At 43.6% G+C, this 19675-nt stretch overlaps 2 protein-coding genes across 2 annotated transcripts; one reads left to right on the forward strand and one right to left on the reverse strand.

The window, feature by feature from the left end:
• Positions 1 to 1148: 1148 nt before the first annotated feature.
• On the reverse strand, positions 1149 to 2623 carry LOC141604798 (transcription termination factor MTERF8, chloroplastic-like). The gene has a single exon (XM_074423297.1). It carries the CDS (start codon positions 2552 to 2554, stop codon positions 1397 to 1399), a length of 1158 nt encoding a protein of 385 aa, XP_074279398.1. The 5' UTR covers positions 2555 to 2623; the 3' UTR covers positions 1149 to 1396.
• A 685-nt stretch (positions 2624 to 3308) lies between these two features.
• On the forward strand, positions 3309 to 5015 carry LOC141604799 (transcription termination factor MTERF8, chloroplastic-like). The gene has a single exon (XM_074423298.1). The coding sequence runs from the start codon at positions 3397 to 3399 to the stop codon at positions 4525 to 4527; it is 1131 nt and encodes a 376-aa protein (XP_074279399.1). The 5' UTR covers positions 3309 to 3396; the 3' UTR covers positions 4528 to 5015.
• The last annotated feature ends 14660 nt before the right edge of the window (positions 5016 to 19675 follow it).

Consider the following 19675-nt stretch of genomic DNA (forward strand, 5'->3'; position numbering starts at 1 on the left):
ATTCCGGTGCCCGATAACTTGAGTGGGATTGATCGCATCTTGTCAAAGGAAGGGGGCGATACTAGACCGTACGATCTTGGTTCTCTTTGTATTCAGGCTTTTCTAGGAGGAGATAATAATAAACCGGGTTTTCTACGAGGAACAAAGTGGTGCTATTGTATTTTGTGGTTTTGGTTTCGAGCCTTCTATTTGGGTTCCATGTTATTCCAGGAAGAAAATTATTGTTCCGCTATCTTGTATTTTGTATCGTTTGACACTAAAATTGGATAGAAGATATAGAAAAAAATTGTTTCTAATATCGATCCCGGGTCCTCTCAACCCAATACATACATCCGTTGAATGATTTGCTACGTTTACAATGTAATATGGAAATGATATTTGTAATATGATTAATCAATTTGTCCCATTGGTTTTCGGTAATACTTCTAGGAGATCATTTTTTTTGTAGCAATATGATTCTTTGTCGAGAGAAGCTCTTGCAGAATTCACAATCACGAGGGAGCTTCTATGCTTCGGTGTCATTGTGATCCATACAATGAAACAAACAAAACAAAATGTAGCTCTTTCAATCAATAAAATGCAGAGCATAACAATCAAGGACTGGCGGCTATATGGCCAAGATTACGCCACTGGAAGCGTATATCTCGCAAGCCAATGAGTGTTGTTGCACTATTTTAGTTTTCACCTAAAGAAAGCTCTAAGGATCGATACCCGATAGGCCGATACCTCTACAGATCTCCCAATTATTCCCCTCTCGGGTTTGTAAGAAGTTTCCTAAACACTAATATAACGCATTCTCGTGGTTCCTCACACCAGTCTACGGCATGAGGGACACTCTCAACTCTCAAGGGCTTTTCACTCCCGCATTAAACAAGCAAATCAAGGTAGTTAATAGGCTTCCTAGATTTCTCATTGATGGTCAGTGATTTAAGACTAACTACACCAGAAGATTAACGAAAAGAAAATTCCGCTAATTAACCCAAATTTCACAATTCAACGACTTGTCAATTAATGAAAAACAACAAATGTTCAACAAACTATAGGGTTCGTTTACCAAATGATGAGCAAAATTGAACATTTGATAGCACTAATTTCCAAGAAATTGAACAAAAAAGGTTACCAAGAAAGTTACTATACCAAATGACAAGCCTCCGTATACGCACATCAGTAAAATGTTGTAGCATTGACAAAGGCCTTCTTTTTCACGGGTGGACAGTCATCAGAAGAAGAAATGACGCAGCTTGATGCTTGAGCCACGGGTTGACAGTCGTCGGAAAATGTTTACAAAGACTTCATCTCTATGAATCAGTGTAATTAGCACCATCAACACCATACATAATGGTGCGTTCAATTGTAAGACAAACACGCACCAAAACAGTAATCCACTTGGCAATCTTCAAAACAGGACAGGCCGTGCTACTTTGACGTAATCGCTATAAAGATCAGGACACTTATCTTTGAATGGTTGGACAAACTTCTCAAAAAATCGAGGCTCGCTGATATTCAGGCAAGAAAAAAAAGAGACATTAATATTCTCGAGCTTGTTGTTAGTCACTTTTTGTATCCCCCTCTCCTTCAGACCTTTCCAAACTCTATATCTCGGGATTACTCTCTTCTCCAAGCTAAAGGTCAGCACGTTAGGTCTAAATGCTATCTCAGAAGGCAAGTACCCGGCCTCTTTCATGAAAAAGTCCAAACCGTTCCTCAACTTAGATTCCGAGACCATTAAGGCATATGGATTTCTCCTAACTAATGTCAAGACATCCTCGTCATTAAATCCATAGCTCTTATACATTCTCTTCCTAGCATCCAAACTAGCTTCAGTGAAAGAACACAAAGCACAAATTCCATGAAAGAACATCCCCGACCCACGAGGAATCCCGAGGTTTTCAACCCTAATCAAGGTAGGCTCCAATGACTTAGTGCCCATTGATAAATACCTAGTTTTCCTTAATGCAAATAATTTAATCTGATCATCAGATAACTCATAACTTCGCAACAAAGAAACTACATCAAGAAGTCCCTTTTTCGCACCCGGTCCGAGCAACCAAGGCCATTTCTTCACAAGCTTAATCAAAATCTCATTATCATCAACAAAAACCGATTTCAAAATCTCAAGTGTAGGAATAATATGATCATTCAAACTTCTATAACAAAAAACAGGACTTAAACTAATAACACGAGCTAAATCCGACTTAGAAAAACCCAAATCATGTAAAGCTTGAATCTTTGGTTTTAGGGTTTTATCAACATTACAAGATAAGATTTGGGGTGCCCTTGAAACCAAATGCTTAATCTGGGATTGGGAAAATCCACTAATTTTGAAGAAATCAATAACAGAATTAGGGTTTTCAGTAGATTTGAAGGTAGTACTAACCTTTGAAGAAGTAACAGAAGCTTCTTCTTTGGAAAAACCAAGTGAATTTACCAAATAATCCACCATAGAATTAGGGATTTCTGAAGCTTTTGCTGCTACAGTTGTGTAATTTGAAACCCTTTTGAGGATGTGAACTGAGAAAATGGTTTGAACGCCATTGATGCTGAGTTTCCACATTTTCTGTCAATTTTCTTTTCCAAAAGCGGCTGTAAATGTATCCGTAAATGTAATCAACGGAGTATGTTTGAATCAACATAACATAAGCTGGACACCTGATAAAACTGACCCGATTCGATAAAGCTTCCCCGGCCCCGAGACATTAAATTGACCCGAAATTATTTGACCTGATTATGACTCAAAATTCAAATTGACCCGACCTAACACAAACTTTTACCCAAATTTTGGTTGACCCAATATTAACCCGACCCGACCCAAGGTGACTCGACCCAAAACCGTCTAACCCGGTAATTGATCGATTCAAAATGATCCGAAGTGATCCAAAATTAAAAATATTAAGTTGTATTAGTATTATCTACATCAAATAAAGGGTTTATTGGTTGTAAAGCTTCATAATAATCTTCGTGCTCTGGTTAAGAAATGCAAGGACCTTATTTTTGATAGCACTTGGACGGTTAAACTTAAACATAGCTATAGAGTATAGAGAAGCAAATAGAACGGCGGATTGGGTAGCAAACTAAGGGGTCAATTCAAGCTTCGATGTTACTATAATCGAATATCCTTCACCAGCACTCCGTACGATTTTACGAAAAGACATTCATGGAATGGCCTTTCCCCGTCTAGTAGTTCCTTAGCTTTCGGGGTTCGCCCCTTATTTGAACCAAAAAAAAAAACACTTCCTCTAGAGACGGCAAATGAGTCAACTTGATCGGTTTTGGACGGATCATTTCAGTTCGTTTTAGGTCGGATTCGCTAAAGCGAACCCGTTTAATCCTACAGAGTATTTCTTACTCCGTTGAATTAAATTTACATCCGATTTAGGAAAAGAAAATTGAGAGAGAATGTTGAAGCTCAGCATCAATGGAGTTCAAACCATTTTCAAAAGGGTTTCAAATTACGCAACTGTAGCATCAAAAGCTTCAGAAATCCCTAATTCTATGGTGGATTATTTGGTAAATTCACTTGGTTTTTCCAAAGAAGAAGCTTCTGTTACTTCTTCAAAGGTTAGTACTACCTTCAAATCTACTGAAAACCCTAATTCCGTTATTGATTTCTTCAAAATTAGTGGATTTTCCCAATCCCAGATTAAGCAATTAGTTTCAAGGTTACCCGAAATCTTATTTTGTAATGTTGATAAAACCCTAAATCCAAAGATTCAAGCTTTACATGATTTGGGTTTTTCTAAGTCAGATTTAGCTCATGTTATTAGTTTATATCCTGATTTTTGTCACAGAAATTTGAATAATCAGATTATTCCTACACTTGAGATTTTGAAATCGGTTTTTGGTGATGATAATGAGGCTTTGATTAATGCTGTGAAGAAATGGCCTTGGTTGCTCGGAAAGGGTGTACTTGATGTAGTTTCGTTGTTGCGAAGTTATGAGTTATCTGATGATCAGATTAAATTATTTGCATTGAGGAAAACTAGGTATTCATTATTCGGCACAAAGTCGTTGGAGCCTGTCTTGATTAGGGTTGAAAACCTCGGGATTCCTCGTGGGTCGGGGATGTTCTTTCATGGAGTTTGTGCTTTGTGTTCTATCAGTGAAGCTACTTTGGATGCTAGGAAGAGAATATATAAGAGCTATGGATTTAATGACGATGATGTCTTGGCATTAGTTAGGAAAAATCCATATGCCTTAACGGTCTCGGAATCTAAATTGAGGAACGGTTTGGACTTTTTCATGAAAGAGGCCGGGTACCTGCCTTCTGAGATAGCACTTAGACCTAACGTGCTGACCTATAGCTTGGAGAAGAGAGTAATCCCGAGATATAGAGTTTGGAAAGGTCTGAAGGAGAGGGGGATACAAAAAGTGACTAGCAACAAGCTCGAGAATATTAATGTCTCTTTTTTTTCTTGCCTGAATATCAACGAGCCTCAATTTTTTGAGAAGTTTGTCCAACCATTCAAAGATGAGTGTCCTGATCTTTATAGCGATTACGTCAAAGTAGCACGTCCTGCCCTGTTTTGAAGATTGGCAAGTAGATTACTGTTTCGGTGCTTGTTTGTCTTACAATTAAATGCACCATTATGTATGGTGTTGATGGCACTAATTACAATGATTCATAGAAATGAAGTCATATCTACTTTGTAAACATTTTCCGGCGACTGTCAACCATGGCTCAAGCATCAAGGTGGGTCATTTCTTCTTCTGATGATTGTTCACTCATGATAATCGATGCTGAATATGTATTACCCCTGCCGGCTCAACCCAGGACCCTTTGCGGGGGGGTAAAGAAGGCCAATGTCAATGCTACCATTTTATTGATGTGCGTATACGGAGGCTTGTCATTTGATATCACTAACTTGCTTGGTAACCTTTTTCGTTCAATTTTGTGGAAATTAGTGCTATCAAATGTTGAATATGCGTTGAAAGCTAAATGTTGTTTGAACAATTGATATTTACATTTACATATTTTAATTTTTTAAGCGTAACAAATGTATTTCCTTTATCTTTCCCTTCCTCTTGTGAGTTGAAATCTTGATGATGTTCATGTCTGTGATGATCGTACCTTCATACACTTGCCATTCAATCTTCGTAGCATGTGTTATCGGTATGTGCTTGTTGCGGTTTGCAATCTGAGAATGCCAAGATGATACTTCATTGGAATATCATATTCTAGTGAATCTGCTCTTGTTTCAGCCAATTGCGAGATCTAAGCAAGGTACGCTTACTGTCGGTAGTTAGTATCATAATTATAAATTATTGAAGAAATGCTAGTTACTTTTGCGGTTCTCTTCTCGGCCTTTTTGTTTAGATCGTTTATGTTTTATGATCTTGTCAATCTGTCAACTACATATTTGATAACAAGCTTTTTCAAACGGCAGAAAATTTTCGAAACTTTTTTCAAATCTCATAAGAACAAGGCCTATGGCTTTAATGGTGGTGTAGCTGTAATAGCCTAATATGGTCCGGAAGTAATATGGTCTGATATATATTCACTAAGCAATTCTGCTCATACTAACATTTCCTTATCTTTTGCAAACGGCAGAAGTTTTTCCGAGAATTACACTGATTAATGTTTGGGCCATTTAAGGCATATGTTGTGACCAATTTGAGATGTTCCCCTTTTTAAATTAATAATCAGTGTGTGCTACAATGTTGTGGCTTTGAATGCTTGAACCTAGTTGAAATCCTGACGTTTGTCCGTGGAGTTGCTGTTTTTATCACCATACATATAAGGACATTGACATAATTGTTGAACCCAGTAACTATGTTGTGCAAATGAGAGATCTACAACTAGAAGTACCGAGCTAAGAGTTGTGCTTTTACGCATTAGCCTGCCACAACAGGATTGCAGTTTATATCGATATTGTACTCCTATACAGTGGATTGTAGTTTATCTCGATAGATAATAAGGATTACTGTAATCAAACTAAAAAATTCGGTCATTGAATGATCTTTCAATGCTTTTTCTAAGAACGTCTATTAAGTAAAATTTACACCTCTCTTGCAGGTTCCCCTAGGTTTAGCCCAAGGTAGAGTCACACGCATTCTGTGGCCGCCTCAGCGAATAGGTAAAGTGGAATCACAAGTTCCTCAAGAACGGCTTCATGGTTTTGAGTTGGCAAGCGTTGAAAACAATTGCTGCTCTTCTGGTGGTTTCAAATCCGCCTTTTGGTGGATTTCTGCTGAACTTGGCAATTTTGACTGCAGGTAGTATTGTTGCAGGTAGTATTGTTGTTGTGCACTTGTGCCTAAGACCATGAGGTTAGATATTGGTTAAGGTCTGCTTATGAGTTTAGTAACATATAATACAAAACCACATGAATCCACCTTCATATCTAGGGATGTCAATCTCACCCACGCCCGCTAAATATCCACCCACCCGATTCAAACCCGAAATAAATGGATGATGGATGAAATAAGTGGATGATGGATGGATGATGGATGAAGTTAAATCCAACCCGTCATCCATCCGCCACCTGATATTTTTTCGTTCTTGAAAAGAAAAAATACATCTATATAAAACTTAAGATAGCCAATACTAATCTACTTACTTTTTATAGCAAATATTAAGTTACAAGATTTTTAAAGCACTTAGTGTAATACTAATTTGCATTGCATCTTTATGGGTGAAATAAAATTCAATACTTTTTTAGGCTTATAAATATAAGGAAAAAAGGCAAAATACTACCTATTATATTCAAGATTTTTCAAAATACTACATATTATATATTTTTTTTCAAATTACTACCTACAAAAATACTAATCTTCCCAAATTGCTACCTTATACCTAAATTAGATCTTAATTGAGGTTAAATGACCAAAAATTCAGATTTTAATATGTTATACCAATTTTGCCCCTCATTAAACACTCCCTTAACCCATCCTCACCATTTCTGGCACCACAAAAATCCACCACCACCATCATTACCACCACCACCGCGTCACCACAACCTAACCACGCGCGCAACCAAAGACCGTCCCGATCACCTTAATCCAGTCACACCCTAAACTGTATCCACCACCAGCCAAGTCCCACCACCATCACCACCACACTCAAATCCCAACCAATCGAAAATCCTAGATCCAAGGAGGTTGTTGAGGGTGGTGGTGGGTGGATGAAAAGGATGAAAAAGAAAGGATTAGTAAGGGTATTATGAGTAGATTATATAGAATTCAATTAAAAAGGGGTAAATCAATGAAAGTCACCTAATAATGGTTAATTATGGTTAATTAAGTCCTAAATCTAGGTATTGGGTAACAACTTAGGAAAAGTTCTAGCTTTGTAGGTAGTAATTTGAAAAAATAAATATAATATGTAGTATTTTGAAAAATATTGAAAGTATTAGGTAGTATTTTGCAATTGAGCCTAAATATAAGGAAATCCTCACCCATTTATCACCCGATCCACCCGCTTTATCCGTGGATGATGGATGGACGGGTGATGGATGATAAGTTTCACGAATGATGGATGGGTTGGGTGTAACTCTTGAAGCGACCCAAAAACGTGTTAGAAAAATCGGGAGGCAAAGAAACACGGCCTAATACGACCTCCGAATGGCTCAAAATAGAGTGTATAATACAAGGTTTTCGGGAATCTAGGGCCTTGAAACATTCACAAGACGATTTCTCGGGTCACTTTTGAGGAGTAACGGATGATATTTAAGGTTGTCCGTGTAAGTTAAACTAGTCGGACGAAAATCGGATACTCGTTGGAATTATTTTAATCCTTGTTATTTGGTGCCGAAATCGAACATGTTAATTCCTGAATCAACCTTGGGTACGTGTTAGAAATCAAGAGAAATAGAAACACGACAAGGTACGACCTCCCAAACGGCTCAAATTGAGCTATATATTAAAGTGTATAATACAGGGTATTCGGGATTCTAGAGTCCCGAAAAAAAATGTCCATAAATCGCGCAGACGGTTTCTAAGCTTAGATAAAGCGGCCTCACAAGTTTTGAGGAGTAACGGATGACATTTGAGGTTGCCGGGGTGCGATAACAAAGCAGCCTCCCGAACGGCTAAAGTTGAAGTGTAATTTGAACGGTATAATACACGATTTTCGGGATTCGAGGGTCTCGGAACAAAAATGTCTTGTAAGTCTCAAGGACGATTTTTCGGATCAGCCTAAGCAGCCTTGAAACGTTTGAGGTGTAACGGATAACATTTGAGGTTCTAGTGTGCGATAAACTAATCATGGGCAAAAATCGAATAATCGTAGAAATTGTTTTAATCGTTCTTATTTGGTGCTGAAATTGAACAGCCTGAAGCGACCCTGGATTCGTGGTACAAAACCAGGAGTAATAGAAACACGACCTGGTACAGGCAATGTCTAGATACATGCTCCCAAACAACTCAAATTGAACTATATATTGAAGTATATAATACACGGTTTTCGAGATTTGAGGTTTCCGGAACAAAAATGTCCGTAACTCGCACAAACGATTTCTTCGGTCAGATAAAGCAGCCTCACATGTTTTGAGGAATAATGGATGACATTTGAGGTTGCCGGTGTGCGATAAGTGAGTCAAAGACAGAAATCGAATACTTGTTAAAAGTTGTTTAATACTATTTATTTGGAGCTGAAAATGAATAATGTGCCTCCTGAAGTGACCATGGACATATGGTAGAAATCCAGGGGAAAAGGAAACACGGGCTCTCAAATAGTTCAAATTAAAGTGTATAATACACGTTTTTCGGGATTTTAAGGTCAAGGAACCAAAATGTCCGTAAATCACACACGTGATTTCCTGGGTCAAACAAAGCGGCCTCACAAAATTATAGGAGCAACAGAGTAAATTTAGCGTTGCCGGTGTGCGATAAACCAATTTTGGGCGGAAATCGGAGACTCGTTGAAAATGTTTTTATACTTTTTATTTTGGGCTTTAATCCATTAGGGTAACTCCTAAAGCGACCATTGACACGTGGTAGAAAAAGAAGGATGACTCAGTACGGTCTCCCGAACGGCTTAAATTGAAGTGTATAATACACGGTTTTAAGGATTCTAGGCTCATGGAACAGAAACGTCTTTAAATCTCAAGGACGATTTCTTGGGTCGGTCTAAGTAGCCTCAAAAGTTTTGAGGACTTACAGATGACATTTAAGATTGTCGGTATGCGATAAAATAGTCTCGGACGAAAATCGGATACTCATTGAAATTTTTTTAATCGTTGTTATTTGGTGCTGAAATTGAACAGACTAATTTCTGAAGCGATCGTGGATACGTGGCAGAAACCAGGAGAAATAGGGACAAGTCGTACAGCCTCCCAAACAGCTCAAATCGAACATATATTGAAGTGTATAATACGCGGTTTTCGGGATTCCAGGTACTAGAACAAATATGTCCGTAACTCGCTCTGACGGTTTCCAGGATCAGGTAAAGCAACCTCACAAGTTTTGAGGAATAACGAATGACATTTGAGGTTGCCGGTGTGCGATAATTAAGTGAGAGATGGAAATCGGATACTCGTTAAAAATGGTTTAATACTAATTATTTGGAGCTGAAAATGAATAATGTACCTCCTGAAGAGACCATAGACGTGGTATAAATCCAAGAGAAAAAGAAACACGCCCAAGAACAGCCTCTCAAACGGTTCAAATTGAAGTGTATAATACACTTTTTTTTGGGATTTTAAGGTCTCGGAACTAAAATGTCCGTAAATCACACATGTGATTTCTTGGATTAAACAAAGCGGCTTCATAATATTTTAGGACCAACAAAGGACATTTAACATTGCCGGTATGCGATAAACCAGTCTTGGGCGAAAATCGGAGACTCTTTAAAAATGTTTTTATCCTTTTTATTTAGGGCTGAAATCGATTAGGGTAACTCATAAAGCGACCATTGACACGTGGCAAATAAAGAAGGACGAACCGGTAGGGCCTCTCGAACGATTCAAATTAAAGTGTAATTGAAGTGTATAATTGTAATACCCTGTAATGTTTAAGGATGATAAGTTATGTTAACATGTGTAAGTCTAAATGTTCTTGTCTAAAGAACCTTGTGTTATGTCTAATAACCTTGTCTAACGAGTTATACTTACTGTCTATAGGATAGGGGTGTGTGTGTCTATCAACAAAAGGGAAGTGGAGTTGGGTTAAGCTGTTGTGTGGAGCAGAAGTGGCGCCTGTCGATCGACTTGTGTAGCGTGGGGTGCCTTTCGATTGACTTACGCTGGCTGTCGATCGATAGGATGTAATGGCGAGTCTTTTGAAGGTATCATTCTATCTTATTTATATTTCCTAAGCTAAATTCCCTATCAACCTTTATACTCCCTCCTATTCATTTTAGCTCTTCCCCTTTTCTTTTTTATCTATTCATATAACTCTCCCCCTTTCCTTATTTAGTAAAGTTTTATACTTATTTTAATCACCTTACCCCACAACAATACCCCACAATACTCATACTTTATCTTATTTTAATCACTTTACCCCACAACAATACTTATTTTAATCACCTTACCCCACAATAATACCTTTCCTCTCTCCAATTACCTTACATTACCACAATACTTTACAATAAAATAATCCCCCCTTAATTTGCGTACCCTTTTGAAAGAGGAGAGTTAAAATGAATAGGAGGGAGTACATTTTTACTCATCCAAACTTATAAACCCTAAAAGAAAATAGAGAGAAAGGAAGAAGAGAGGCAGATGGAATCGGGAGCGGAGTATGAGCGTTAATCACATCTAGACTCTATAAGTTAATTGTGAACCTTTATCTCTTATCAATTGTTTACTTTGTGGGCACATGAACCGAGATTGAACGTAGGCTCTTGACCCCGCCATTTGACCACCGTGACTGTTGACAGCTGTGGCCTTGACCACCGTGGTTGTTGGGGATTTCGATAATAGTACTGGTTGTTCGATTATCGTAATAATTTCATATATGTTAATAGGTGGCGAGATTGTTGAGGAACCGTTCTAAATTGCTTAGCTCGATTGAACGTGGAGTGTTTTCGGAATTCCAGGGCCTCGGAACAGAAATGTTCGTAAATCACACAAGCGGTTTCTAGGGTCAGATAAAGCGGCCTCACAAGTTTTGAGGAAAAATGGATGACTTTTGAGGTTGCCGGTGTGCGATAATTAAGTGAGAGACGAAAATCGGATACTCGTTAAAAGTGGTTTAATACTATTTATTTAGAGCTAATAATCGTGAAAAAAGAAATAATACTCGTTATTTGGGGATGCTTTATCTGACCTGAGGAACTTTCTATGTGATTTTCGGAGAATTTTGTTCCGGGACCCTGGAATCCCGAAAATCCGCAAAATATACACTTCAATTTGAGCCGTTCGGGAGGTCGTACCGGACTCTGTTTCTTTTTCTCCCGATTTTCAATCACGCGTCTGAGGTCATTTCAGGAGTTAACCTATTCGATTCAGCGTCAAATAATGAGCATTAATCCATTTTTCACGATTATCCGAGGTTCGACGAATGCTGGTTTATGGCATACCGGCACCCCCAAATGTCTTCCGTTGCTACTCAAATTTTGCGTGGCTGATTTAGCTGACCTGAGAAACTTTCTATGTGATTTCCGGATAATTTTGTTCCGGGACCCTGAAATCCCGAAAATCCGTGTTATACACTTCAATGTGAGCCTTCGGGAGGTCGCACCGGACCCTGTTTTTTTTTCTCCCGAGTTTTCAATCACGCGTCCGAGATCATTTCAGGAGTTAACCTATTCGATTCAGCCTCAAATAACGAGCATTAATCCATTTTTCACGATTATCCGAGGTTCGACGAATGTTGTTTTATGGCATACCGGCGCCCCCAAATGTCTTCCGTTGCAACTCAAAGTTTGCGTGGCCGCTTTATCTGACCCGAGTAACTTTCTACGTGATTTCCGGAGAATTTTGTTCCGGGACACCGGAATCCCGAAAAACCGTGTATTATACACTTCAATTTCAGCCGTTCGGAAGGTCGTACCAGACCCTGTTTTCTTTCTCCCTGTTTTTCAATCACGCGTCTGAGCTCATTTCAGGATTCAACCTGTTCGATTTCGACCTCAAATAACGAGCTTTAACACATTTTTCACGATAATCCGAGTTTCGGCGAATCTTTGTTTTGTGGCACACCGGCCCCCCAAATGTCTTCCATTGGTGCTCAAACTTTGCGTGGCCGCTTTATCTGACCCGAGGAACTTTCTATGTGATTTCCGGAGAATTTTGTTCCGGGACACCGGAATCCCGAAAAACCGTGTATTATACACTTCAATTTCGGCCGTTCGGAAGGTCGTACCAGACCCTGTTTTCTTTCTCCCTGTTTTTAATCACGCGTCTGAGCTCATTTCAGGAATCAACCTATTCGATTTCAGCCTCAAATAACGAGCTTTAACTCATTTTTCACGATAATCCGAGTTTCGGCGAATGCTGTTTTGTGGCACACCGGCACCCCCAAATGTCTTCCATTGGTGCTCAAACTTTGCGTGGCCGCTTTATCTGACCCGAGGAACTTTCTATGTGATTTCCGGAGAATTTTGTTCCGGGACCCAGGAATCCCGAAAAACCGTGTATTATACACTTCAATTTCAGCCGTTCGGAAGGTTGTACCGCAACGCTTTCTTTTTTTTCTCCCGTTTTTCAATCACGCGTCCGAGCTCATTTCAGGAATCAGCCTGTTCGATTTCAGAGATCAACCTGTTCGATTTCAACCTCAAATAACAAGCTTTAACCCATTTTTCACGATAATCCGAGTTTCGGTGAATGCTGGTTTATGGCACACCGGCACCCCCAAATGTCTTCTGTTGGTGCTCAAACTATGCATGGCCGCTTTATCTGACCCGAGGAACTTTATATGTGATTTCCGGAGAATTTTGTTCCGGTTCCCCGGAATCACGAAAAACCGTTTATTATACACTTCAATTTCAGCAGTTCGGAAGGTCGTACCGGACCCTGTTTTTTTTTCTCGCTGTTTTTCAATCACGCATTCGAGCTCATTTCAGGAATCAACCTGTTTGATTTCAGCCTCAATTAACGAGTTTTAACACATTTTTCACGATAATCCGAGTTTCGGTGAATGCTGGTTTGTGGCACACCGGCACCCTCAAAATTTTTTCCGTTGGTGCTCAAACTTTGCGTGACCGCTATATCTGACCCGAGGAAATTTCTATCTGGTTTCCGGAGAATTCTGTTCCGGGACCCCGGAATTCCGAAAAACCGTGTATTATACACTTCAATTTCAGCCGTTCGGAAGGTCGTACGAGACCCTGTTTTCTTTCTCCCTGTTTTTCAATCACGCGTCTGAGCTCATTTCAGGAATTAACCTGTTCGATTTCAGTCTCAAATAACGAGCTTTAACACATTTTTCACGATAATCCGAGTTTCGGCGAATGCTGTTGATGGGGCATATTCTGCACCGCTGACCAAGTCAACATATTGAGCAAGGTCAAAGATATCCACAGCAAGTCAACGACTTAGACGACCTAGCCGATGCGGCCCATCGGCTGCCAACTGGTCCCGGCATGACAACCGCCAGGTAGGAACACATACCGCGTACTCATATCCAAGACCCCTCGGCGGTGAGTCACCAGGGCCCGCCGGCCAGCCATAGGTCCCTCGGCCGAGGGGTAGATCAGTCTTTCCACCTGCTAGCCACTTGGCCACTTGGCCACTACGTGACAAAAGGTGAAGTCTATAAATACTCCTCAACCTTCATTGAGGAAAGGATCCAATCCAGAAATACACAACTTAACCTAAATACACTATTCATCTGGTATAATCTTCCTTATCTCTCTACAATATATTCCTAGCCAATTAGCATACAACTTATACATCTAAGTTTACTGACTTGGGCGTCGGAGTGGGTACGCTTGGCTCAAAGCCAAGCCCCCAGTTCGTTCATTGTTGCAGGAGAGGCCGAGAGGAACGATTAATACCGAGGGAGAATCCAACTCAAGACATCATTCAACAAGCCACGGGTGGTAACTATACTTGCTCTGGAATTACACCCGGAACAATTGGCGCCGTCTGTGGGGAGAGACACTAGAAGCTAGTCACATTCATTCCCAAAACAAAAAAAAAACACACAAAAACCCACCCAAAAAGCTAAGAAGATGTCGAAACAACAAGACGCAGTCGTGACCGACGAAACCGCGTTCCACCAAGATGATACCTTCAACAATTCTGGTGTCGTGCAGCCCTCCACCGGCGGGGTAATCCAACCGGAGTTCGGGATGCCGATAATACCGGACACGCGCATTGCCCGACCAACCAGTCACCATCATGGGGCATGTGGTTGACATAGCAAAGCTGAAAATGGTCCTGGACCTAATTAGTAATACGTCTGCTCACACATCACGCCGACAAGAGCGGCGGAAACTCCCAGAGACCGGGGCCCAAAATGTGACTCCGAGAAATTTGAACGGAGCACTAGGAGAAGCCGACCCAAAAGTCGGCTGGGAGCCCAAAGTGGGCGTGGTAGACCTAAGTCCTTCCCGTACTCGTGGGAGGACAGCATCCCCGCAACACGAACGAGGCATACCCCAAAGGAGCCAGAGGATGCAACATGCAATCCCTCAAAGCGGCAAAGAAATCAGAAAAAGGGAAAGGTCTATCCTTACAACGGAGGGCGACCTCATGGATGTAACTAGTGGCCGACTAGGCCATTAGGGGCCGGTAATCTCGGGAATAATCTATGTAGCGGCGGAGGTGTCCAAAACAGTTGTGGGCACCCCGACGCATGTTTTTACCTAAATGAAAAATCATCCAAGTCTTCCATCGAATGTTCGCTCTTCCCATAGTCACTAGGAAGCAAAGCGTGACGCCGACTCACACTTTGTCGTCATACCGACAAGAGCGGCGGTCTTTATCGATAGCGATGTCGGCTCACACCGTCATACCGACAAGAGCGGCGGTCTCTACGAAGAAACAGCGCCGTCGCAGTCACCCCAAGTAGTAGACGCCACGGCGATCACCCCAAGAGGTTTGACGCCGTCGCAGTCACTCAAGTGGTAGACGCCACGGCCTCTATGAAGAAACAGCGCCGTCGCAGTCACCCCAAGTAGTAGACGCCACGGCAGTCACCCCAAGAGGTTTGACGCCGTCGCAGTCACTCCAAGTGGTAGACGCCACGGCGCCTCTATGAAGAAACAGCGCCGTCGCAGTCACCCCAAGTAGTAGACGCCACGGCAATCACCCCAAGAGGTTTGACGCCGTCGCAGTCACTCCAAGTGGTAGACGCCACGGCGCCTCTATGAAGAAACAGCGCCGTCGCAGTCACCCCAAGTAGTAGACGCCACGGCAGTCACCCCAAGAGGTTTGACGCCGTCGCAGTCACTCCAAGTGGTAGACGCCACGGCAGTCTCTATGGAGAAACAGGCGCCGTCGCAGTCACCCCAAGTAGTAGACGCCACGGCAGTCACCCCAAGAGGTTTGACGCCGTCGCAGTCACTCCAAGTGGTAGACACCACGGCGATCGATAACAAGAAACAGATCTTTGGCTCACACTGTCACACACTGACAAGAGCGGCAATCACCGCTAGGAAGCAGACACCTCGATGGCAATGACCAACGCGGGCGATACTCGCAGAGCGTTCAAAATGCCTTGGAAGCGTTAACACAATTGAGATACGCACTCTAGACTGCCTCGGCCAAGCCGAGGCGGGAACAAAAGAGACACTCAATTAATAACGTAAGGAGACAACCCAGACGAAGACATAGACGCTAAGGTACAATCGAGACGCACAAATACTAGCGCAAGAAAAAGAAGTGAGGTAAAAACCTCGGCCGGGCCGGAGGCAAAAGAAACGAACTCTTATTAAGAATGTTCAACGAATTACAAGAAATTACAAGCATAAGCCAAAAGACAAAAGGTTACGAGATATTATCTCCCTATGTCCGTTGTTGCTCACCATCGTCAGCGCGGCGTGCACTTTCTTCGACGGGTAACCCGGCGGCTCTCTTAGCGGCCTCGGCTTGCCGACCTCGGCCTTAGCCTCGGCGCCTCACCGCCCTTGCCCGCTTGGCTTCCTCCGTGGCCTCTTTAACCTTCTCAGCAAGAGCTGCCTTCTCAGCGGCCGCCTCCTTCTCCGCCTTCTCCCTCACCGCCTCTTTAGCCTTCTCCGCCACGGCCTTCTCCTTGGCTTCGAGCTTGTCATCAAGCAGCTCGTCATATCTATCCCACGGAAAGGAACCATCAAGAGGGAAGAGCTCTTCAATCACTTCCCTAGCGCTCTCCTTCGGCCAAATCCGGAATTCAAGACATGTTAGGGAGCATGACGGTTTGGAGCATCTCAATGTCCTTCTCCTTTTGCCTAATGACGGCCTCTTTGCTCCGAACCACCTCCGACTGGGCCTTAAACAGGTCCCTGGATTCATTCCTCTGCTGGAGGTAGAGGTCGGCGTGCCTCGACACTTCTCCGGCGGCTTAGCGGCTTCGGGTGCCGCCGCCCTCGGCCTTGGCTCTCTCGGCGAAGGACCTCCTTTTCAACGTCCCCCCGCCTAAGTTTTCTTTCGACCAAGAGCGCCCTCTCGGCATCTCCCTAAGCCTCTGCTCATTGAGAAGATCCTGCTTTGCCTTCGCGGCCACCTTCTTAGTGGCATTAAGCTCAAAAGCGGATTGAGCCACGGCCTTCTCCCCGCTCTACGATACGAGCACCGGTAAGACTGTTCCACCTCGCCGACTCCTTGATCGCTCCGTGCCCTCATCTATGAGCCGGGAGAAGGAAACCTTCTCGGGATGAAGGGACAAGGTGGTGACCCTTTGATCACCGGCAGTAGGCGGGAGAAGGAAACCTTCGGGATGAAGGGACAGTGGTGACATTTTGATCACCTGCCTGCAGGGGGAGGAAAACCTTCTGGGATGAAGAGTTCACGGTGACGTGTTGATCACCAGCCCGCACAGAACTCCCCTCCACTTGCTGCCCAACAGGAGCGGCGGACGACTGCGGCCGATCTACAAAATTTAAAGTAGGCATAAGTATCGACATACGCAGACATGCCGGAGAGCTCATCACGAGCGGCGCCTAAGGAACCAGCTAAATCTGAAGCCACAGATAGAACAATACCGTGCTTGGCCTTCTTGGCCGAAAGACGCGTTTCCTCGTCAGCAGCAGAATCAACGGTCGCGGTAAAGGCCGTCTGCTTTCTTTTACGGACAAGGGGCGACCCCTCCTCCTCGTCGGAGTCATCCCCGTTGGAGATACAAACGATCTCCACCGTCTTCTTACGAACAGGGGGATGGAAGGCGGAGCCGATGTCGACGCCACCACCGCCGAGGACTTCGTTTTTCGCGTGTGGCGCGGCACGTTACTAACGACCTTCGCCTGGGTCTCCACCGCACTCAAGCTTTTCAGCCGCTGCTCCATGAGATCAGTCGGCGACCTCTTGCGGTCATTGGGGAGAGCTTTGGGACGTAAGTTAGCAACGGTCTTATCTTTGTTCAGCCCCATTCTCCGGAGGATATCCTCAGACAGGTCCGGTCCAAAATGGCCTGCGAAGGAAACGAAGCAAGAATTAAGTAGAAGAAATAAATCAAAGTTCAAAGACACAATGAGAACGGTGATGGGCCTCACACCGACCCCACTCACCCCGCGCTAGGGCCGGTATGAGGCCGACATGGCAAAGCGGCTCATCCTGAAGAATGATCTGCGTCGGGGGGATCCATCTTTTCGGCAGCCCACTCTTGTCCAACTCAAAAAGCCTCATCGCCAGTTTCTCGTCCTCCGTAAGAAGGACCTTGCTGACGTCCATTTTAAGCTTCTTCCGGGAGACCCATCTGTCATGCTCCGCCTTAGTCTCGCACCGCAAATTAACTCGGTGCTGAAAGTCGCGGGGCAGCGGATAGTCATCCGGCACCTTAACGTACACCCACCGACCCCCGCCACCCTTGCAGAGGAAAGTTTGTCGGCGAGAGACATAACCCTTCTCCGTGTGCACACTGTACCACCCGGCGCGGCCGAGAATGACGGGCCGGAGGTAATGAAGTCGGCGAAATAAGTTCACCGTTGGGGCCTCCCCCTTGAAGAGACAAAGCCGACTATGGTCCTCATAGCCAATGGGTGCAGTTGGGCAACAGCAACGTTCATGGCCTTAATAATGGCCATAACATGCTCGTTCAGCGGAAATCGGAGCCCGTACTCCAAGTGCCGCATGTATACGCCGGTGTGGCCCGGGGGAGGGCAACAGACAGCCTGACCCTCCTCCGGGATAACAATTTCGTAGCCCTCACCAAAGAAGAAATGTTTCTCGAAAAATATCTCACCGAAAATGGCGGGCTAACTTATGGGTCCAAGCACAGTCAAGACGGACTTTACAGGCGTCACCATGATCCATAACGTACTCCCTCGCCTTACTAGGACGAGCCCTTTCAAAGATCATCATCAAAATCGTCGGCTCATCATCGACATCGAGTCATCCTCCCATTCCTCCGAATACGAGGATCGACTTCGGGAGAAGGAGACCTAGGGCCCCCGAGGCCTTGTCGGGAGGTCGTCCCCGGCGCCGGCTTACTAGGCCCGGCATCAGCAGAAGACATGTTTACAATGAACTTACAAAATTAAGAATTGGAAAGTTTGTTTACCTTGAAGAAAACGCTCACGGAGTAACAAACTCTAGAAATTAGAAGACAAAGAAACCCTTGGAAGTTTAGAGAGAAGAAAATTTTGGAGAATGAAATTGGTGGCCAATTTTTCGAGCAACTACCCTATTTATAGGAAAAGCCCATGAAGCGGGGCCAATCGGCGAACAGACCCATGAAGCGTCAACCAATCAGGCGTGCGGACACGTGTCGAACATGCAACCACGGGATGTCAATCGTTGCAACGGTTGAGTGTCAATCAATGCAACGATGACCAAGCGTCTTCAACACGCCTATTCATATCTCCTTGCCTATTCACCTTCCTCAACAAATTCCCAAGCATCTGTTCTCCGCCGGCCACATGATCAACCAAGCTAGACAAATGCCGGGGGGCAATCAAAAACTACCGGCACTCTCAAACCCGGTCTCGACCGGCGTCCTTTCTTTTTTCCACATCGGATGCCCAATACACATCCATGTGGAGGGGGATATGGTACGGCCTAAGAAAGACCAGGCGAGAGGCAAAAGAAGCCGCCGCGAAGAAGCCGATGCGTGAAAATTTTCTACAAACTACTTGCGCAGAATATACGCTCGGACGTACATCGAAGCCCATACCACGGCATAGACTACGCTGGGGCAAATTGATGGGGCATATTCGCACCGCGACCAAGTCAACATATTGAGCAAGGTCAAAGATATCCACAAAAAGTCAACGACTTAGACGACCTAGCCGATGCGGCCCATCGGCTGCCAACTGGGTCCCGGCATGACAACCGCCACCCGAACACATACCCGCGTACTCATATCCAAGACCCCTCGGCGGTGAGTCACCGGGGCCCGCCGGCCAGCCATAGGTCCCTCGGCCGAGGGGTAGATCGATCTTTCCACCGCTAGACACTTGGCCACTTGGCCACTACGTGACAAAAGGTGAAGTCTATAAATACTCCTCAACCTTCATTGAGGAAAGGATCCAATCCAGAAATACACAACTTAACCTAAATACACTATTCATCTGGTATAATCTTCCTTATCTCTCTACAATATATTCCTAGCCAATTAGCATACAACTTATACATCTAAGTTTACTGACTTGGGCGTCGGAGTGGGTACGCTTGGCTCAAAGCCAAGCCCCCAGTTCGTTCATTGTTGCAGGAGA

Source organism: Silene latifolia, chromosome 10 (assembly GCF_048544455.1).
Source record: "Silene latifolia isolate original U9 population chromosome 10, ASM4854445v1, whole genome shotgun sequence".
Taxonomy (NCBI): Eukaryota; Viridiplantae; Streptophyta; class Magnoliopsida; order Caryophyllales; family Caryophyllaceae; genus Silene; species Silene latifolia.

What these genes read in the sequence shown, in the direction of transcription:
- LOC141604798 (XM_074423297.1), bottom strand. Translation starts at nt 2,554, where the DNA reads ATGTGGAAACTCAGCATCAATGGCGTTCAAACCATTTTCTCAGTTCAC.
- LOC141604799 (XM_074423298.1), top strand. Translation starts at nt 3,397, where the DNA reads ATGTTGAAGCTCAGCATCAATGGAGTTCAAACCATTTTCAAAAGGGTT.